The 19851-nt window shown below is 37.8% G+C and overlaps 1 protein-coding gene across 6 annotated transcripts in view; it reads left to right on the top strand.

Annotated features, from left to right (window-relative positions):
* The window catches only part of GAS2 (growth arrest specific 2), a 91886-nt gene that overhangs the window by 33168 nt on the left and 38867 nt on the right, over nucleotides 1-19851 (top strand). For all 6 annotated transcript variants that reach the window (XM_065683393.1, XM_065683395.1, XM_065683396.1 and 3 more), the window contains exons 4-7: nucleotides 2739-2880; nucleotides 11862-11925; nucleotides 17205-17349; nucleotides 19578-19685. In XM_065683393.1, the coding sequence (XP_065539465.1) occupies nucleotides 2739-2880; nucleotides 11862-11925; nucleotides 17205-17349; nucleotides 19578-19685 (459 nt within the window). The remainder of the gene's footprint in view (nucleotides 1-2738; nucleotides 2881-11861; nucleotides 11926-17204; nucleotides 17350-19577; nucleotides 19686-19851) is intronic.

Raw genomic sequence — 19851 nt, 5'->3', positions numbered from 1 at the left:
AGTGATGACCAGCCTCACTTGGTACCCCGGCCTGCCCTCTATGCCCTTGGCCCAGGAGCTACCTTTGTCCTTTACCCCCACTTTTTGCCCAAGCTAAGCTGTGGACAGACCATCTCCAGCCTTCCTTTTAGCTGGCTGGGCTTTGTGGCTGAAGACTCAGCTTCTGCTGTAGCCTTGCCTCTGGCCTTGTGTTCTATTTATTATCAAACATTCCTGACAGTGTTCAAGACCAGGTTGGACGGGGAACAACCTGGTCTAGTGGAAGGTGCCCCTGCCCATGGCAGGGAGGTGCAACTGAGAGGGGTTGGAACCCAGACCATTCTGTGATTCTGTGACACTAGAATCTGACTTGTCACCTTATTTTGTCACAGGGCAGTTGGCTAAAGCTGTTATGCCACCAGCAGTGCCTGACTTTGGTGCTGTGGGACTGCTCTGTTGCCATTGAGGGCTGCCACCACCTGTGCTGGGGTTACACTTGGCTCCTGGCTCATCTTCCTTCACTGAGCAGCATAACTGTTCCTGCTCCTGGCCTGTTTCCCATCTTGCTCTGTATTGCTGTTTCTTCGCTAGCTGAACATCCTTGCCCACACTGCTGTTCCTCTCCTGCACTGGAGGAAGTAACGTCAGGTTAGACCTTTGTTAGGGAAATTATTTTCAGGAAGGTACTTTTTTTAATTTTTTGCAATGTTTTGTGTAAGATTTTAGTAGAAAATCATGGAACAAAGGGCTTGTTTTGACAGCTTTGAATGCAGACAGGACTAGCTGACCTTCCTCCCACACTCTGCCAGAGAATTTTGTCTGACTCCTTTTAACAGAAGTGGGTGCTCTTTTAAGGTTATTAGACTTGTTCAATTAAAGTCTCCTGAGGAAGGATGTAGGTGGGACAGAGGTGGACAAATGCTGCATTACTTCTTCCTAAAGGCTGTTAAATTGCAGTTCAACGTGTGAAGCAGTCTGTGGAGTATAATGCGAATTTGTTTCTTTGAAGACGTTAGCATGATGTGAAAAGGGTGATAGGCTAGAAATGTGTCTAGTGCTACCAGCTTTGGGTTTTATTCCTCCATTTTGAAAAGAAAAGTAAAAGAAACCAAAGCCCTGGTCTGTGAGGAACTGAGCCCCCCCACTCCCAGAAGAACAGGAAGTGATTTAAAATACTGGCTCACAAGCTGCTTGTGTTTTGATGTGTAAGGTTGTTCCATATCTAGAGCCTCTTGGAAGAATTCAGGTTTCATTGGATTTTATTTATTCTGGATTTAGTGAATAGCTGTCTTCATTTCCCTACTTCCTCCTTCCTTTCTCTCCCTTATTCTGAATAGTACAGGAGGTGATGTGATATCTGTGACACAAGGTTTACTTGTATTTTTTTTATAAAATATGATGTAAAACTGGTCAGTGTTTTCTGCTAAGACCATACAGAAAAGTATTACCATCTCCTCATGTTTGCAATTTATTTGGTTTATCAGGTATATAGAGTTGAGTAGTTCTATGCATGTAGGATACTCTATGCAATTACATTGCTGCTATCATGCGTCTAATACAAAATCCTACAGAAACTTTTTCTACACTTTCTACAGTTTAGTATGACATTAGTATGCTACCAGCAGCTGTTGTAAGGGCAAGCTTACTCCTGTGTCTTTTTCCCTGTCCACATTTCCAAGAATTATTTTAGACTGTTAAAACCAGATTTTTGGACATAGACCTAGGAACTAATAGAGACCCTATTTTCAGTTTTCTACCTCTTAGTTCACTTGCCATCAAGTAACTACTGACTCCAGAAGGAAATAGTTCATAAAGCAGCACATTCAAATGGACTTGGGGTCTGAATTCCTCCATGGTTTAGATGTTCCTAATGTTGGGTAGTAACAGTGCTTCATTCTTTAATTCTTTCTTCATTTTGCCCTGAATGATGACTCCTTTACATTTGAGGAAAAGAAACCTTGAATGAGAACTAAATGCTAAAGTATTCTTTCTACATGTCTCAGTAAATGTACCAATACAAGCAAAAAGCTTGGTGTCATTACTCTGTTTGCTTCAGATACTGATAGGCTATATGAGTAGTGTCTCCTTCTATATCAAAATCATGTAAATTAACTATTCTGGAACAAGCTGAGCATGTCTCCATCTTAGACCTTGATCTCATTGCTATTAGATTGCATTTCTTATTGTGGATAGGGGCCATCCATGTGTTAAGTGGGAGACTGTGATGTTTCTGAAGTGCTTATGGCCTCAAGACCTATTGCTTTAGACTATAGTTTTCCCCTAATATACATCTGAAACTAATTAATCCTTAATTTTGGGAAAGCTCAGTTCCAGGTTTAAAGTCTGTTTTTACAAAGTTGGTTGTTGTTTTTTTTTTTTTTTTGGTTGGGGGTTTTTTTTTTGTTCAGTGAACTGAACCAAACACTAATTCCCAAATTTGTAGTTGCTAATATTCTGAAGAAGTTGCTAATGTTTATTCAGCCTATTATGATGCTTTTGAAAAGACTGTGGTTAACAACGTCATAATTTCTCGTTCTTCCTTGCTTGCAGCTCTTTAATGGATGAAGAAATACGTTGGTGGCAGTCACAAGTGTTTCATAACACTTAAGTATTGCCTGGTCTAGTGGAAGGTATCCCTGCCCATGGCAGGAGGGTGGAACTGGATGACCTCCAAGATTCCATGAACCCAAACCATCCTAGGGTTCTATGATTACGTTAACATGTATCATTTATCTAAATAGAGAACTTCTGTTTTTCAGACCTTACCAGTACGGAAGATTCCATGCAAAGCCAATGCTCCTTCAGGGTCTTTTTTTGCACGGGACAACACAGCAAATTTCTTATCCTGGTGCAGAGATGTAGGGGTGGATGATACCTGCTTGTTTGAATCGGAAGGTTTGGGTATGTATTTGTTTATATACTAGTTGGTAATTGTAGATAACTTTTGTGTTTGCCTTTGAAGACAGCATGTCTCTCTTACTGGAGCCTGCCTCCAAATCTGACCTTTGTCCAACTATGTTAATTCTGTCCCTTATCTGAAGCTTGAATGAATAAAGTACATATCCTCTGAAATTCGTAAGTATATAAGGCAAAAATATCTTGCTATGATTTCTTGCACACAGATGATTTTTCATCCTACACCCACTTTTTTTGACCATGGAATGCAGTTCCTTAGTTGGCTGTATAGGGTGGTGTATTTCTGTTTCAGGAGAGTGGGTTGTCAGAGCAGGCTCAGTTTTGGCTGGAGACATTTAGCTGTTCATGGAGTTTCAGTGGATTGTGCAGGAGGAAAAAAAAAACAGGAATTTTTTTCTGTTGCCTATACTGACCTTTTTTCTACGAGATTCTCTTGTGCAGCTCTGGATAAAAATTCTCCAACAGTAGTGCTTCAGAGTGTTCCAACAAAAGAATTGGACTGCTTTAGGAAATCACTGTCCTTCATGTCTTCATGAAGAATAACTAGATGTTTTCATTATTTTAACTTTTCTCTCTTCAAAGGAAATCTTACAGCAAGAGTTTTTTAGCCAAATACCATGAAATAAAGAGAATCAAATGTTTGTTTCTTAGCTGAACTCGGATAAAAGTGCAAAGCAGTTGTGATGATAGACAGCTCTATTTCTATGGAAGACAAATGAACACACTGTGATGAATCAAGAGGCTTCTTTGTTCTGTTGCTTAAAAGGTCTTTGCCAGTTGAAGTTCTTATCTGTGTGATCTGTTTCCCTTCTTCTACAGTCTTACTCTTCTAGCACAAATATTTCTGAAGCAATTTTTTTTTCTTCTCCATTTTTCTATTTTTCCTCATTTTTCTGTTATTGCATCCTGTGAGGGTTTTAAATTATTTTGTATGCCCAGGAGAAAATGCTTGGCAGAAGAGAAATTAGTATTAATCAAAAATAGGAAGATATATGTATTGTCTCTGTTTTGTTAATTAAATCCTCAAGTTGAATTTCTTATTGGATGTGGTAAATCCTGCAGAAGATGAACAGCAACTGTGTTTCCAAAGATTTGAAATAATGGAGTAATTGGACACTACCTAGGACAAAGAAACTTGCAAACACAAGAATGAAGGAGACCCAAACCTCCACTGTCTGAGATAAGCAGAAGAACCTGTGGTTAATAATGCAGTTGAATTAATTTATACTCTGTACTGCTATGGTAAACCCAGCAGTTTACCATTGTTCCAGTAATAGGTTAACTGTGAAATTGAGAGCATTTTGTATAAGGAATGCGCTTGTGCATCGTTAAGAAATAAGTTCTTGTTTAGAGATGGAATTGGCATAGCTGACATACCAACATTCTCTGGATAAGTTAGTTTTTACACTTGCATAGTGCTTTGACTGCTGCAGTAGAACATGGAGTGCAAATGCACCTGGAAAGTTGATATTCAAGATGAACATCTTCGTCTCTCAGAAAAGTGAAATGAAATTGCAGAAATACATGTTGTGCGCTGTTAGATTTGTTTGATTAACGACTGACTTTCTTGTCTGATTGAAACTAGGTTCAGTTGTCTTCCTTCTCCAAGTGCTACTGTTTATGTACTTGTTGAAAAGACTTACAGTGCTGGAAATAGGATTAGGACTTGATAATATTTTGACTCATTTTTCTAGAGTTGGGAAGGGGGTAGTAACAATGCCACTTCTAAAAATGATAAAACCAGAAGCTCCTCTTCTCCCTCAGTTTGTGCTAGAACTCGTAAAAGTGTTGATTTCACTTGAGGATTTTCTGTGGCATTAGAAAGAATGATGAATCATAACAGTTGCCAATCTAAAGCTTTTGTGTTCCTCTCTCTCTTCCACAAATCACTTCTCCACTGCGTAGGGAATAAAATTTCAGCAAAGGTAAGTAATATATCAAGTGGCGAGAAACGTGTGTGAATGACATCTAAGTTTTGGCACTGCCTCATGGAATTTTGATTTTTTTTTTTCTTTATAATAAATGTGGTGAAATGGTTACGGAGGTAACTGGTTTTTGTCTTTCCTTGTGATTTTTCTCCATGGCTCATAAACTGTATTGATATGTAAATTGCTAGTGATAAAGCAGTAGCTTCTGTCTGTATTGAGGAATCCCACTGTGTTCATGTTCTTAATTGACTTTTACCTTTCTTTTATATTCTGTTCCTGCCTTATGTATGTAAATACTGTATTACTTAATTAGATGCAAATAGTGTTGCTTTCTTCATGCCATTGTATCTCATTGGGCATTCCTGAGGCCTTTTTCTGTCGAATTTCTGTTCTAACATTAGAAGAGCAGTTTTGACGAGTCTACTCGGAGGTCAGCAAAATTAGATATGTGCTAACTAAGAAATGAACTGCTATTATTTCTCATTATTTAAAAATATATTCTCACCCTGATGAGTTATGAAGCCTTGGAAATCATGCACATAACTGCACACAAATGCTTCCAACACTCCCACTTTTTTAGCATCCCGACTAATCATGGGTTCAAATGTTTCGTTGCATTTGGGCTATTCAGCTGAGCTAAACAATGAAATGGGATCAAAGACTTTATTCAGAATAAATAGAAGGGGAAAAAATACAAGTGATGTTTGCTGTGCTGGTAGATAAAATTATGTCCTCTGATCATTAGAGTTACTTTAAGGGTCCTTGAAAGAGATCAGTAAAGAGCTCAGAAGTTAAAAACAATGCAGTTAAGAGATTACTAACTATAAGTTAGTTGTCCAATAGGATGTATTTTGTCTTGCTGAATGTTATGATGCATTAACATAGCTTAAAATAAAAACAAATTAGAAATACAGTTTTCTGTAAAGACTTGTCAGACAGCCAGAGCTGAATGGTAGCAATCTATGTGTCTTGCCCCTAGCTTATTGCAGAGACCTGGCAGGAAAGTCTCAAGAGGTAATGCACTTGAAAAGAAAAGGTAGGTGGTGTACCTGTTGTATCAGTTGCCAAAAGATAATAGTAACAAATATAACACCACAATATGTAGGTATCATCTGGAATGCTGCAAAAATAAAGGGAGACCCTGATTGCTCCCTGCATGCATTGCCCAATTCAGTGGGCTTTTCATAAGTATTTTTTTTAGTTGGTGTATTTAAAGAAGAAGGAATAAGCTTTAATACCAAAAGCTAGGATCCAGAGTCCAAACTTAAATCATCTGGGAAAATCTGGAGATGCCTGTCTTTGGGGTTCTCTGGATATTTCAGAGGTCTGAATTTGTGCCATATCTAGGACTTGGCACATGGTGCATTATCTCTTTGCAGTCTAAGAAAAGTAATACTGTCTGTAATTCCTCTGTTTGCATGCTATATGTATTTTGTAAGTTCCTCTTTGTAGGTTTTAGAGCAGCAGATCCAGACAGCTGTGGTAATAATATTTCTGGAAACATTCTAGATGGAGATATTTGTAGTTATGGTGCTCAAGCCTGAAGAGTGTAATGATCAAAGAAAACTCTTCTTGGCCAAGTAGTAAGAATGGTAAGAATTTCTGTGACTGCTTTACTTGATGTGAACTTAAAGCATTAAGTTATGAACTCTTTGTTGGTAACAGTTTTGTTAGATGATTGTAGGATTTGGAAGCAATGAATATTCTGCATCTCTTCTATGACAGAGTCTACCCATCAAGACAAGGGTTTGCCAAAGGTGCCAGCACGCTAATGTGCACCATTTGCTTTGGGAGTTGTTGGATGATAGTGTTGTATGAAGGCTGTGTGCTTGTGTATTCTGTAATTTATGTGTACACACAATATGTGATTCAGTATGTGACATGGACTTCTTTTGGTGCAATTTTGATTCAAGTTTGACAGGTTCCCTAAGCGAAAACATTTAGTGCCTTGGTGGAAATAATTGACTTAATTACAAATGTTTCTGCTACCTATTCTGCTGTGATGTGTTTTTTTTTTTTCTTAAAAAAAAAAGACTTTTTTTAACTATTATTCTTGTTTATCTAATTTCCTTTCATAAATGGAAGTATTTTGACCATTCTTTCACAGTGACACATTTACAGATTGTAACAGCATGTTGAATTTTACACGTAGTTGCATCAGAGTAAGCCTTTGTCCTGCCTTTCACAACATTTTACTAAACTTAGATTCTAATATGTCTTGTTTTGAGGATTATAGAAGCATCCTGGACACTGTTATGACCATTGGATTAGCACCTTAAGTTAATGAATTTCCATAAATTATTAACATTTATGTGATTTCTATATTCATTCTAGAATAATTCATTACTGTCTGTAGATTTTTACTGTGTTTGAAACCTTAATTCTTTTGAGATTTACGTAAGTGATAATGCTGAAACAGGGGATGGAGAACACAACTCCTTGATTTAAGTATATTTTAGTATAACTCCTGGATGCAGAAGTGAGGGTGTGTCTGGGATATGTTGAACAGAGTATGTTTTGTCAAACACTGTTTAAAAATAGGAAAAAAAAAAAAGGGGGGGGGACGACACACACAACATGAAGAAGGATCATGAGATCAACCTTTTGAAAATTTTCCCTAAGCCCCTAAACGTGTTGAATTCTGATGGCAATTGGAAGACAATGATAATAAGTATTAAGCTCCTTTGGAAAATCTCTTCGCTTTCAGTGAGCTAAAAATGCTTCAGAAATGTGAACAGTAGATAGGAAAAAAATTAAGTATAGGGGAGGAGAACAAGAGGTGATTAATCAGGAGAGAAGGACCTGTAAAATAAAGAAGGGGCAGCAAGAAGATGGAAACATTATGGAGAAAGAAGTTATAGCCAGAGAGGAGCAGGGATAAAAGCTTGCTAGAAGCTGAAAAGGAACTATGGTTAAAAAAAGAGCCCCTGGAAGTAGCTTGAAAAGATGCAGGCAATGAGTACAGCAGATGAGAAGTAATTGAAATGAATGAAATATAAAGCAAAATGGTCTGTAACTGTCAGGACACCTAAAATAAGCTGGACTTGTATGCATGACTTCTAAATCTTCACATGGCTTTCTTGTCAAGCAGATACCATCAGTGAGAGTCTCTGGCAAGGTGGGTGTTTCCATTCATTTTATGCAGTATATCTGTGTTGCATACATCTTCTACATTTAGAATTTACTACATGCCTATAGCTACTTAGTTGGTTGATTCCTCTTGTTAATGTTGGATAGGGGAGGTCTGGCCAAGGATTATCCAGGAATATTGTTTTCTTCTCCCTGTGGAAGCTTGAAAAATTATATGAAATCGGATACAAAAAAATGTATTAATAATGCAGAGTTAAATACTTAGGCTGTAATTAAGGCTGGCTGTACTGATGAAGGTGTTTGGAGAATGGTGCAAGACGCAGAAGGGTAGTATTTTGTTGGTGCTACTGAGTGGCGTCAGCAGAAGTGACTGTGGCTTCATCATGTAGTTACCACATGCAGCCAGAGCAGCCATATCAGACTTTTTAGGGGGATCACTGGTTGTGTTGGCTTTGAAGTCATGCAAAATACAGGATTAGGAAACTCTGCAGTACCCTAGAGACTAGGCAGTAAGTATTTTAGAATAGCATCTATATAAATGTGCTTTTTTGTATTTAATAGCTATACTTTAATTCCATGTGTAGAAAAATCTTCATTTTTATTTTTCTTTGAATTCTTTACAGCACAGAGTAGTACTGTTGTGGAAATGGATTGTTGACTGTCAACTTTAAAGGCTGTGCAGTTAATTGTGTATGTGGCCATAGATGGAATGAAGTTGGTTTTTCAAAATCCTTTTTCAGCTGCCAGTATTTACTGTGTTTAGCTGCATATAAATTGCTGCAATTACAGCAAATGTGTTGCTTAGCAAATGTCTGTCTGCCATGTGAGATACCTGGGATTAACTAAAAAAAGTGGAGGTGGTGCCTATTACTGAAGTGCAACTATTAACACAGATGATAGTAAGTAATTCAGAAAGTGGTAGCTGTAGTTCCCCAGGTATAATAGAATGCCATGGGTACAGGTTTTACATTTCAATCTGAGCTTCAGAATGAATTGTGTGTAGTCATCAAATTATATTAGTTATTAAAATACACACTTATGTACAATTAGATATTTTTAAACCTGGATGTAGCGTAGTTAGCCATGAACTCCAGTATAGTCAGAATGCAGATGTGAATTAAATCAGAGCACAGCAAGAATTAAAATCTTATTGCATTTTCTTTAGTGGCATACTTATTTAAAGTAAGAGATTTTGACATTGCGCAGTGCTTCTGAAATAGTTTTTGCATCTCCTCTCTCAGATATCTTGAAGTACTTTGAAAACATGAATTAGCTCAACTTCTGTAAGTAAAACTAGGGAAGGAAGTGTAAGAAATGTTGCTCTTTCTGTTTTCTAGATGGAAAAGTGTAAAGGTAGCTTTTTTTCCCTAGAAGTTTAAAAGGCAGCCTTTTGAAAGTGACTGTAAATATTGAGTACTTTCTGGCATTGCTGAATAGCACCAAGCAAAAGGTATGTCAAGATAAATACTCAGAAATCAAGGCACTCAAAAGTGCTGCTTGTTCGAAAAGGCAATCATCTGATTTGCTTGCTCAAGGTTATCTTGAACTTTTGGGACCAAGATAATGGTCCAAGAAATGCAGTCTGGAATCTCTCTGCCTTTTGTTTTAACTCCTGAGCAGTTTCTTGTGAGGTTGTAGCCCATTAAAAAGACGGTCTTTGGAGGAAAAAAAAAAAATGCAAATTTTGGTTTGAGAATCTGAATTATTTCCAGTGGGTATTGCAGTACACAAAATGATGTTTGTCTCTGAAATTCCAGAATGGAAGCTGGTGTAGTCCTCAGGAATGCTAATGTTTTTTTGTTGGAAGTGCTATGTCATCATCTTCTCATTGAATGACCAGATGTTGTGGTTCATTGTTGCCTGCACAGCTCTTCATCCTCTCATGCCTTTACCATGTATGTCATGTTGTGCTATGCAAAATGCATGAAATGTGTCTCAATTACATCAAGTCAGATTTGCTAAAAGACTTGGATTTTTCTTTGGGTAGAAGAGCTTTAAGTATTGAAAGAAAACTACTTTACCTTTCTTAATCAAATCTTCTTCCAGTTCTATTTGTGGATTTTTTTTCCCATAAGGTATTACTTCAGCCTCTTTTTCTCCTCAGATGTGCATATGTGTGAAATGTAATTCAGAAATATTGGACTCCTCTTGACTATTCCAGAACTAGTTTATTCTGTTTATATTTTGGGGGATGCCTTATTTCTTAAGGTTTATTTAGGGGCAGTCCCAACTGGTTTCAAACTAAAGCAGAGGGATACATTTCTAGGGTCATGAATGTATGTAACACTTGAAAAATACTCATTAATAGTAAAGGTAAATATTTCATGAAATTATTGATATGGAAAGGAGGAATATTGAGCATAGCTGAATGTCTAAGTCTGCACTTTTTATATTTGTAATAAGAGATACTTGAAGGGTAAAAATATTTTCCTACTGCAGTGCCATTTTAGTTTTCATGCTCTGCAGTTTCACTTCCAGAAATACAGTTAGATGAGATGAGAGAGGAAAAATGCACACATCTCTCTAGTAAAAGGTAGTGGGATGAGCATTCAACTCACAACTTGCTATGCGTTTATTCAAGTCAGTTGTGCTTGAGGTTGAAATTGCAGAAGCTGAAGATCTGCCCCAGGGTGTTAGTTATTTAGAGATCCGTAAGTCTGTATTCTCATTCTAGATCTCATACACACAGCATAGGATGAAGTAATGACTTTGAGAGCTTTAACTAGACATTGCAATATCTTTTTCAGGTATGGTATTTTTTTTCCTTTATGCATTTGATTTAGATGAGCCTTTAGATAACTGAAATACTTATACAGCAAATGTCTTAACTTTAACTCATTAAAGACAAATCAATTTTATTGCTGTTTCTTTTATATTATACAAATATTCACACAATTTATTTTTTTTGTGTCAGTTCAATCTGAAGTATAAAGTACAAATGTTTTGATGACTGTGGAAATTTATAAAGCCTGAATTTTATCCACAATGTGAGGTATTTGCTGCAGTAAGTATTTCTGGAGAGAAGATCACAATGACTCATTTCTTTTTTCTTCTCTTTTGCTTTCTTCTTTTGGGGAGTTGATTATGCAGACGGCCATAGGCCTTTCCTCATTTGTTGATTTTTGGATTTTGCTTATGTGTTTTGCTGGACTTCTCTACAGAACATTATCGGAATTGTGGGGGAAAATAATAATTATAAAAAAAGAATTCTTTTGAATGATGGTGTTACTTCTTAATGAGAAGTTCATGTTGTGTTACAGCTGCTTCTGAAGCCGAAAAACTTCAGATCTTGTGTAGAATCCAGGCATGAAAACTGGCATATATGGGTATATATGCATATACAGAGGAAAAGGTTTTTGTTTGGTTGGATTCTTGTCTATGACGAGCTGAATTCCTGAAATATTCTAGTTTCATATTTACTTTGAGTGGATGCATAACCAATTCATGACCAAATTGAGGGAGATGTATCTTTGCTATTGCAATTTTGTTATTTTGGTGATTTAAATAGGCTAAGAAAAATATTTATCTAAAGGATAGCAATTACCTTAGCTTTTAGAAAGAAAAGGATCACTTTAGTGTTATTAATTAATTCTGGCATTCTCCTAATTTTATTGTTCTTCCAGAGCTCTTGATTAGTTTTAAATAGGTACAAACTTCTTGAAGGTTACCTAACAGCCCAATTAATTATTCATGATTTAGATTTAGAATGTTATTTTCAAAGTATCCTTTAGGATAACTAAATAGGAACTCCCTAAATCGTCTGCACTTGAAGGACCACTCCTCAATCCCATCCTTTTTAATTCCAGTAAAACCCTACTGCAAGCCTAGGAAACCCATTTTTTATCTGAGTCAAGAGTTACAGATGTTGATGATCAGGTTCCATTCATCACAAAGATCTTTAAAATAGCTTTTATTTAAATGTTTTCCATCTTCGCTTTACTTTTCCAGTTCTCCACAAACAGCCAAGAGAAGTGTGCCTTTGTTTGCTGGAACTTGGAAGGATTGCAGCAAGGTAGGTGAAAACATTTACAGAATGAAGAGAGATTTACATTTTTTGACAGCAGTGGCTATTGAGAGATTTAATAAATCAACACATCTCAAGCTTTTATGCTTCATCAGGTTCAAGGTGAATGCTTGTCTTGATGTCACACAAAAATATCTTGCGTGTAGTTGTTAACAAATTTGAAATCTCTGTGCCATCACCTCAATTAAGGTATTTGTTTGTTACCCTTATATTGTGGGGGAAAAGAGTTGAGAGTTAATTTCTCTAAATAATTCTCAGACCAATTTTTCCTTCAAAGAGTCAGATCTCTCCAAAAACAATTGAACTTTCATTAACATTACTGATAACAAATTTATACTTATACAGCCTAAATCTGACCTCAACAGCACTGACTTTTATCTGATTTACTGAAATAAACTTAGCTCTGGCTTTCACCCACAGAAGCAATACGAGAATTGAATTAACAGTCTGTGCTCTCTCTCTATCAGATGATTCTACTCAGGCTGGACATTCAGTGCACTGTAGTATTTTTGATGTCAAGACAATCAAAATGCCAGGAGTTAGAATATGATTTTCCCTTCTTACAGATGAAGATTTAACCACAGAGTGCATAAGATCTTCTACAAAATATGTAAACAGCAGTGCTGCTGCCCAGTCTTGTCTATAAATTCCAGGTGCATTCACCCATGTGTATCAAGTGAGGGTGCCTTGCTCTTCAGACAGAGTTCCATTAATTTATGAACTCCTTGTGGTTGAAATCAATGCAAAGGAAGCCCTTGCTTATTCCTAGCATAAGAACTTCTATTGTCATGTTACAATTGCATTATGGGTCTTCATAGTTTTGCTTGGAAAGCTGCTTAACTAGAAATTTGCCTCTTGGTCAAGTTTGAGGAAAACCCTCGCTATCAGTGGAAGCTTGCAAAGGAATAGCACTGGCCAGAAAAAAGTTGATTTACACATAGCAGGGATTTTCTTAGCTCTAAAGCTTGGATTCAGTCCAACATGGCCCCCCAAAAAAAGAAAACCAAAACAATTTAATTTTCATGAATAATAAAGAATTCTGATCTGCAGGTGCTCGGTGAAATTGGTTTTCATGATTTTTAATATATCTAAGCAAACAACTGCTTTGAAGATCTCCAGCTTGGAGACAAGGGGTAACGGGTTCAAATTTAAACAGGGGAAGTTTAAATTGGATATAAGGAGGAAATTCTTTCCTGTTAGCTTGGTGAGGCACTGGAATTGGTTGCCCAGGGAGGCTGTGAGTGCTCCATCCCTGGTGGTGTTCAAGGCCAGGTTGGATGAAGCCTTGTGTTGGTTTAGTGTGAGGTGTCCCTTCCCATGGCAGGGGGGTTGGAACTAGATGATCTTGAGGTCCTTTCCAACCCGAACTATTCTATGATTCTATGATTCTATAGACCTCCCAGCATCCAAAGACCCTGTGCTCTGGTCATATCTGTCAGGAATGCTTGCTCTGCCCCAGGTTGATTACTTGGTAACATCCAGCTTCCTTGGTTAGGTGGGATTGGATTCTGCTGAAGTTGGTTGAGTTAGATTAGTCTCACTTTGTACTGGAATTTGATTTCACAACAGATCTGCAAGGGAATTAAGGTAGTATTTTACCCTTCCAGTTGTCTTTTTCTCTTAAGCTTCTATATCTGAGGCGTTCTCTGCTCCTGGCATAAAAATGAAAACTGAACCAGTGAGTTAAAAATGTTTTCATTATTTATTAATTTGCCTTTAAAATATTTTTTTTGTTTACTTGTAATCCATATATATTACCATATATCATTATTGTATTTTACCTATTTATGCTACAGTATTTTATTTTTGTTTATAGCTTGGGGGTCAGATGACAAATGTCTGTCTACTTATGCCTGGTCTAATATCTCTGAAAACAAACAAAACCCTATTTATAATATTGTAGGTTTCTAAGGTGCGCAAAAACTGTTGAAGGGGAACATCAAGTTAAAATTACTGAAAGCTTAATATGGGATGCCAATTTTGCCTGAGGTGTGGTAAACAGGAGCTATATGGAAAAGAATAGGTAGTTACCTCCACTAAGCATAGGAAAGAGGACATTGAGCTGAATTGTTATGCTGCTTTAAAAAGGAGAGAGGTCAGATGATTGAGTGCGCCCTCAGCAAGTTTGCCGATGACACCAAGCTGTGTGGTCCGGTTGATATGCTGGAGGGAAGGGATGCCATCCAGAGGGACCTTGACACGCTTGTGAGGTGGGCCGATGCCAGCCTTATAAAGTTCAACCTGCGTGGGGACCTAATAGCAGCCTTCCAGTATCTGAAGGGGGCCTACAGGGATGCTGGGGAGGGACTCTTCGTCAGGGACTGTAGTGACAGGACAAGGGGTAATGGGTTAAAGCTTCAACAGGGGAAGTTTAAATTGGATATAAGGAGGAAATTCTTTCCTGTTAGGGTGTTGAGACACTGGAATGGGTTGCCCATGGAGGTTGTGAGTGCTCCATCCCTGGCGGTGTTCAAGGCCAGGTTGGATGAAGCCTTGTGTGGGATGGTTTAGTGTGAGGTGTCCCTGCCCATGGCAGGGGGGTTGGAACTAGATGATCTTGAGGTCCTTTCCAACCCTAACTATTCTATGATTCTATGTACGCTTGTTTTGTAAAGCAGACTGGGTCTCTTGACAGTCTTAGGGGTTCACTTTCCAGAACAGGAGCTACAGACATCCCTGAAAAGGTGCCTCAGTATGTTTTTTAAGAATGAAAAGAGTATGAGTCGCTGAATAAGTTAATACTTTTCTTTGTTTTAGAAGCAGAGCAATATGTTCAAAGTTCTCACATAAATCAGCCTAGGCCTTCTTAATGAATGTAATGGGATTGAGGCACAGGTGAGCAGGAGCGGGGATTGCTTGAGGAGGGGAGAGAACTGAGCTCTGTTCTGCTGAACTTGAACCCTTTCAACCGATACTTGGTGTATTAGGGGAGACAGCTGATACTTCAGCTAGTAGCAGCAATGCTTTTAGCATATTCTCTCATAGTGTCCTTGTAGCCAAATTAGAGAGAGAGAGTCTGCATGAATGGACAGTGACCACAACTGGACAGTGACCACAATGGACAGTGGTTGCAACTGATGTGACCACTTGACTCAAATGTGGGAGTTCCAAGTGCAGGTACCAATAAAAGTAGAATCACCTGATAAACTGCCCTGGCTTTCAGTTGCTTCTGAAAATGAAATACTGAGGTCATCTGTGAAATCTCAATAGCTAAACGAGTCATTGTGTGCACCAGCAGTTATCATGTGGATAGAGTGAGAGCATTTATACAGGGGGGGGAGCATCCTGTAAGATGAAACTGAGCAGTGCCAATACTTGGGGCTATTGCAGTGGGTTGCACAGGTCCAACGCTCTCCCAAAGTATTTTGAAGTCAGAGAGTGTACAATGGAAAAGAGCTTAATTATCTTTTTTGCAGAAAGAATGATATTCTTGGACAAATACTAAACTCTGGGGGGTTAAACAACTCCCACAGGTCTTTTGAAATTACTGTTGAGCACTTTCAAGATCTTTCTGCTATTATATTCACTTTTTCCTTGTTAAAAATGGGAAGTGGTGCTCTGAGAAGTCTGTTGGAGATCATGTTACAGTCCAGTGCTGCTTCATTTGTAGTTATGAGAAGGCAAGCTAGAAAAGAGCAGGAAAGGAAATTCTCAGCATACATTCCAGAACAGAATTTGCACTTTTATGTCTTCCAGAAAAAGATGTGGTTTTTACCATTTCAGCTTTCCAACAACTTCAGGTTGATAGACACTTTTTTTTTTCCCCACATATTTTATATTTGTTTGTTCATTGGTTTTATTTTTCAAACTCATCACTGGAGGAATTCATAATGCTGGAAGTAAAAGGAACTTGAAAGGCCTGTCACAATGACAAAAGTTGAAGATTACGAAAAGCAACAGCATTGCTTAGAGTGGAGGAATTTTATTTGATGAGTAAGGCTGCATGCAGGTGTAGGATCTGAGCCCAGTGGGAATTTAATGATTTACAGCCTGTCGGCATCTGCAGACAGACAGGAAGTAAATGGATTGTGTGTAAGTGTTTGCTTCAATGTTGGCTGACTTTTCATTAGGCAGACTGCACCAGTTAGAAGCCAATACTACCACAGATTTGGTTCTTGGGTTTCTTTATTTACTAGGCAGTAGTGTGAGTAAATTAAAAGTTACCAGAAAAACACAAAAGGTAGTATATGTGCTTATGCCCTTTCTCTGTACATTTTAAACATTTTTATGGTATTTAGCTTAGATTTTCATAATATTTGTTACTGCTCAGTGTTTTAGTATCCAGATCTTTACCTAGGTAAGTCAGCATTTTTCTGCATCTGTGCTATGGGCTTTTCTACTACAAAAGAAAATACGGTTTAATTTTTGAAAGTAGTTTACTATTAGAAGCCTACCTGGCATGATAACTTTTCCACCTGAAGTCCTTTTCTGGGGTTTGTTCATTGCTGGCAGATTAAAAAAACAACAGAAGAGAATTATCAGCTATTAGGAAAATGAGATGGCATTTTAGATTCCTGACATCTGGCCAAGCTCTGCTCCTTGCTGTGAGATAGACTTAATCACTTGCTATAAAGCTTTCAAAAGCAGGCATTGTTTTCAAGCGTTTTGCTCTCAAAGTGCTGTGCTTAAGATTCCCCATGCCAAAGTTACATGTATTTTTGTTTTGCTTGGAGTTACAAGTGTTTTGCCACTGTCAGCAGAGATTTGAAGACTGGCTGTCAGAGGGGTTAGAAAAAGTATTAGCCCCTTCTGAAAAATATTTGCCATGACTCATTTATCTGTGCATTCAATGCAATAGCTGAGGCCAGGATAACCTTTAATTCCTTTACATCTGGATTTCTTGGAAAAATACTAACACGAAATAGAAGTTGTCAAGTAACTTGAAAGGATGTTGGTTGTTGAGGAGGGAAAAAAAATAGGCAACTGTAATGAATTTGTTGAATTTAAATGCCCTACATGGGTTAGCAGTTTTTTGAGGCCTGATATCGCTCATTCACCAACATGTGTTGCCAGACAGAGAAGTTGTAAAAACCCTGAATTTCCTGTAAATTTGATCAACTGAGAGCTTCCATCTAAATTTAGTTTTTGTATTCATTTGGAATGATGGCATTAATGCTTGATATATTTAATACACGTTTAGTAATGGACATAGGATTTTATCACCGCACAATAGTGCAATGCAGAAGGTATAAATTCTTTCCACCATTTTGTTTTAAAACATGTAATCCTTCCTAAGGACTACTAATATGTTTGCATGTTTCCAAAAGGTTTGGGGTGGAGCCTCCTGGATTAATAAAGCTGGAAAAAGAGATTGAACAAGAGGAAACACTTTCAGCCCCACTTCCATCTCCTTCACCGTCACCAACAAAGTCTCCAGGGAAAAAGAGCACAGGGAAACTGTTGGATGATGCTGTAAGTTGTGGGAGGAAGTTTCCTCTGCTCTGACCTATTCTGGTATGCACTTACTTGCAAAGCACACAGCAGCTTAAATTTAGCCTTGCTTTGTGCTGAAGGTCAAGCTCCCTTCTTATTAATCTGTTTTCTTTTTCTGTTCACTTCTTATTCAACTCCCACTTGGTGTTTTGTCTGAGAAAGGACTGAGTCAGGACTAGATTTGGCCTACACTGACTTGTACAGAATGATAGCCAACAGTTCTAAGTTATCTCAGCCTAATGTTGATGCTGCTGTCCTGTATGTTCCTAAGGTGGTGAAACCAAGAAGCATTTCCCCCCCCCCGCCCCCCTTATTGTTAGAAACTACCTTACTTGAAATTTCATTAAGCTCTTTGCACTATGCAGTTTTCATTTCTCTGTTACAAACCATAGAGGAGTTCCTTTGAAACAGCTGGAATCAGATGAAAAGGACACACTCAGAGACCAGGAAGAGGTTAAACTTGAAAAGTACAAATATATTCTGTAGAAAGGAGCAGTTACTATAGTAACCACTATATTACAAGGTGGATGTGCCGCCTGGGAGTTACAAAGCATTTCTTGAAAAATCCATGTGCCACTTTGTTGTTACAAAAAGCAGATGGAATATCATGTTCGTTCCTTTTATTGAAATACTTTTTATTATTTGATGCAAATAAGTATTATTTTCACATTTTTATATTTTGTATTTCTTCCTTAACTGTGCAGAAGCACTCATGTTTCAGCAGAACTGAGAAAGAACAGCTATGTGTAGATACAGTTGCCACCCTTCTTGTAGGAACAGAACAGAGAATATGAAGGTTGTCTCCAACCACCTAATTTAATTTAGAAAGCAGTAGGGATAGAAACAGAATGGAACTCATCCAGCTAGATTCCCGACCTGCACTGCCCCAGACATTCACACCATAAAATAGCAGCAGTGCTCATGTAGTCCAGACACAAAATAAAATAGGATATGGTTCTGCCATCTGCTTCCTTATTTGATTTCTAAATTCCACTCTAAATTCTGTGTTCTTTGGGATTGTAAGGTATTGGAAGCCTCAACAGCAGAATCAGCAGTAAAGGTCTCATTATGCTCTGTTTTACACCAGTATAAATCTGTTTGCTTTTATTCTCCACAGGCCCAAGATGGCTCTATTTTGCTTACACAGTTCAAAACAACCTGCAGCCTCTTAGATCTGGTTACTCTGGGTTTTTTGCTTGCTTAGATGACCCCTGGTCAACTCAGCTATCAAGGCATAATTCACACTATCCATTTTCAGGTTCAAATTTTAAGAGTGTTTCCAGAGGTGATAAACATTGTAAGAAATGTTGTAAGGAATGGGGAAGCTACAGCTTCTCTGGGGAACCTGTGCCAGGTCAGCATTCATCCAAGAGAACTGCTGTATATGAAAATGCTGCACTTGTTATTACTGCTCCTATGCAGTTTAATGTTAAATTAGATTTTCTCAGCCAGATCTGTTCTTCTGCCATTCATGCCTCTGTTACTTTCAGGATCACTGACGAGTACAAAATATGCTTTTACTAAACATCAGTGCCTTTGGTCAAGCTGAAAAAGCAGCCCATGTTGTTGGGGCTACGTACATATGTTGGCAATGATGGAGCAGAGTAGTCTTGAGGTGCCTTTAAATTACCCTTGGTAGCACTAATGTCCTAAGGTGGAGGTCATCAAAGGTTAGTTAGCAATGCTGGGGAGCATCTTGGTGTGGATTTATGATTGTCATTGTTTTCTCCATATATATTTGTTTTTAAGGTGTTAATGCACTATTTGAAAGTGCCAAGTGAATGTATCTGGCAGGACCTTTTGTTGATAAGCTATATGCTTCTGTATTTATTTATAAGGGGAAACATGACATTTTCATTTTGCCTGTCAGCTATGTTGGCACTTAGACAGCTGAACCACTTGACCATTAAATAATGAGAACTAATCTACAAAACCTTGATGCTGAACTCAAATTAGCAAACTTGACTTAAATGGTGCAAATTTTATGTTGAACTATATAACAGTTGTCTCTGTCTCGCCTCATCACAGCTGGAAAAACGTTATTGATACTGGAAGCACCATAGTCTGGGATTACAGAAATATTAAGAAAAACTAAGATATCATTAATGCAGACATAGTGATATCATATTATGGCAGATGTCACATTGAATGTTTTGCTACACCTGCTACTTTAAACAGTTTCTATTAGTAATGTCTGTGTGTTTTAGGTTAAACACATTTCTGAAGATCCACCTTGTAAATGCCCTACGAAGTTCTGTGTGGAGCGTCTTTCACAAGGAAGATACAGAGTTGGAGAGAAGATCCTGTTTATTAGGGTAAAGGTTTTTTGTTTGTTTGGTTGGTTTTGTTTTTTTTTTTTTTTTGTTTGTTTGTTTGCTTGTTTTGCAGTGAATTGCTAGTGTCTGCTACCTTCCACTTGGCAAATGATGGCATTGATCGACAGGAGAAAATATTTTCATATTAACAAAGACTGACTCATTT

The sequence above is a fragment of the Lathamus discolor genome, chromosome 6 (assembly GCF_037157495.1).
Source record: "Lathamus discolor isolate bLatDis1 chromosome 6, bLatDis1.hap1, whole genome shotgun sequence".
NCBI classification, from domain to species: Eukaryota; Metazoa; Chordata; class Aves; order Psittaciformes; family Psittacidae; genus Lathamus; species Lathamus discolor.
This window is presented reverse-complemented; position numbering and strand designations above follow the sequence as displayed.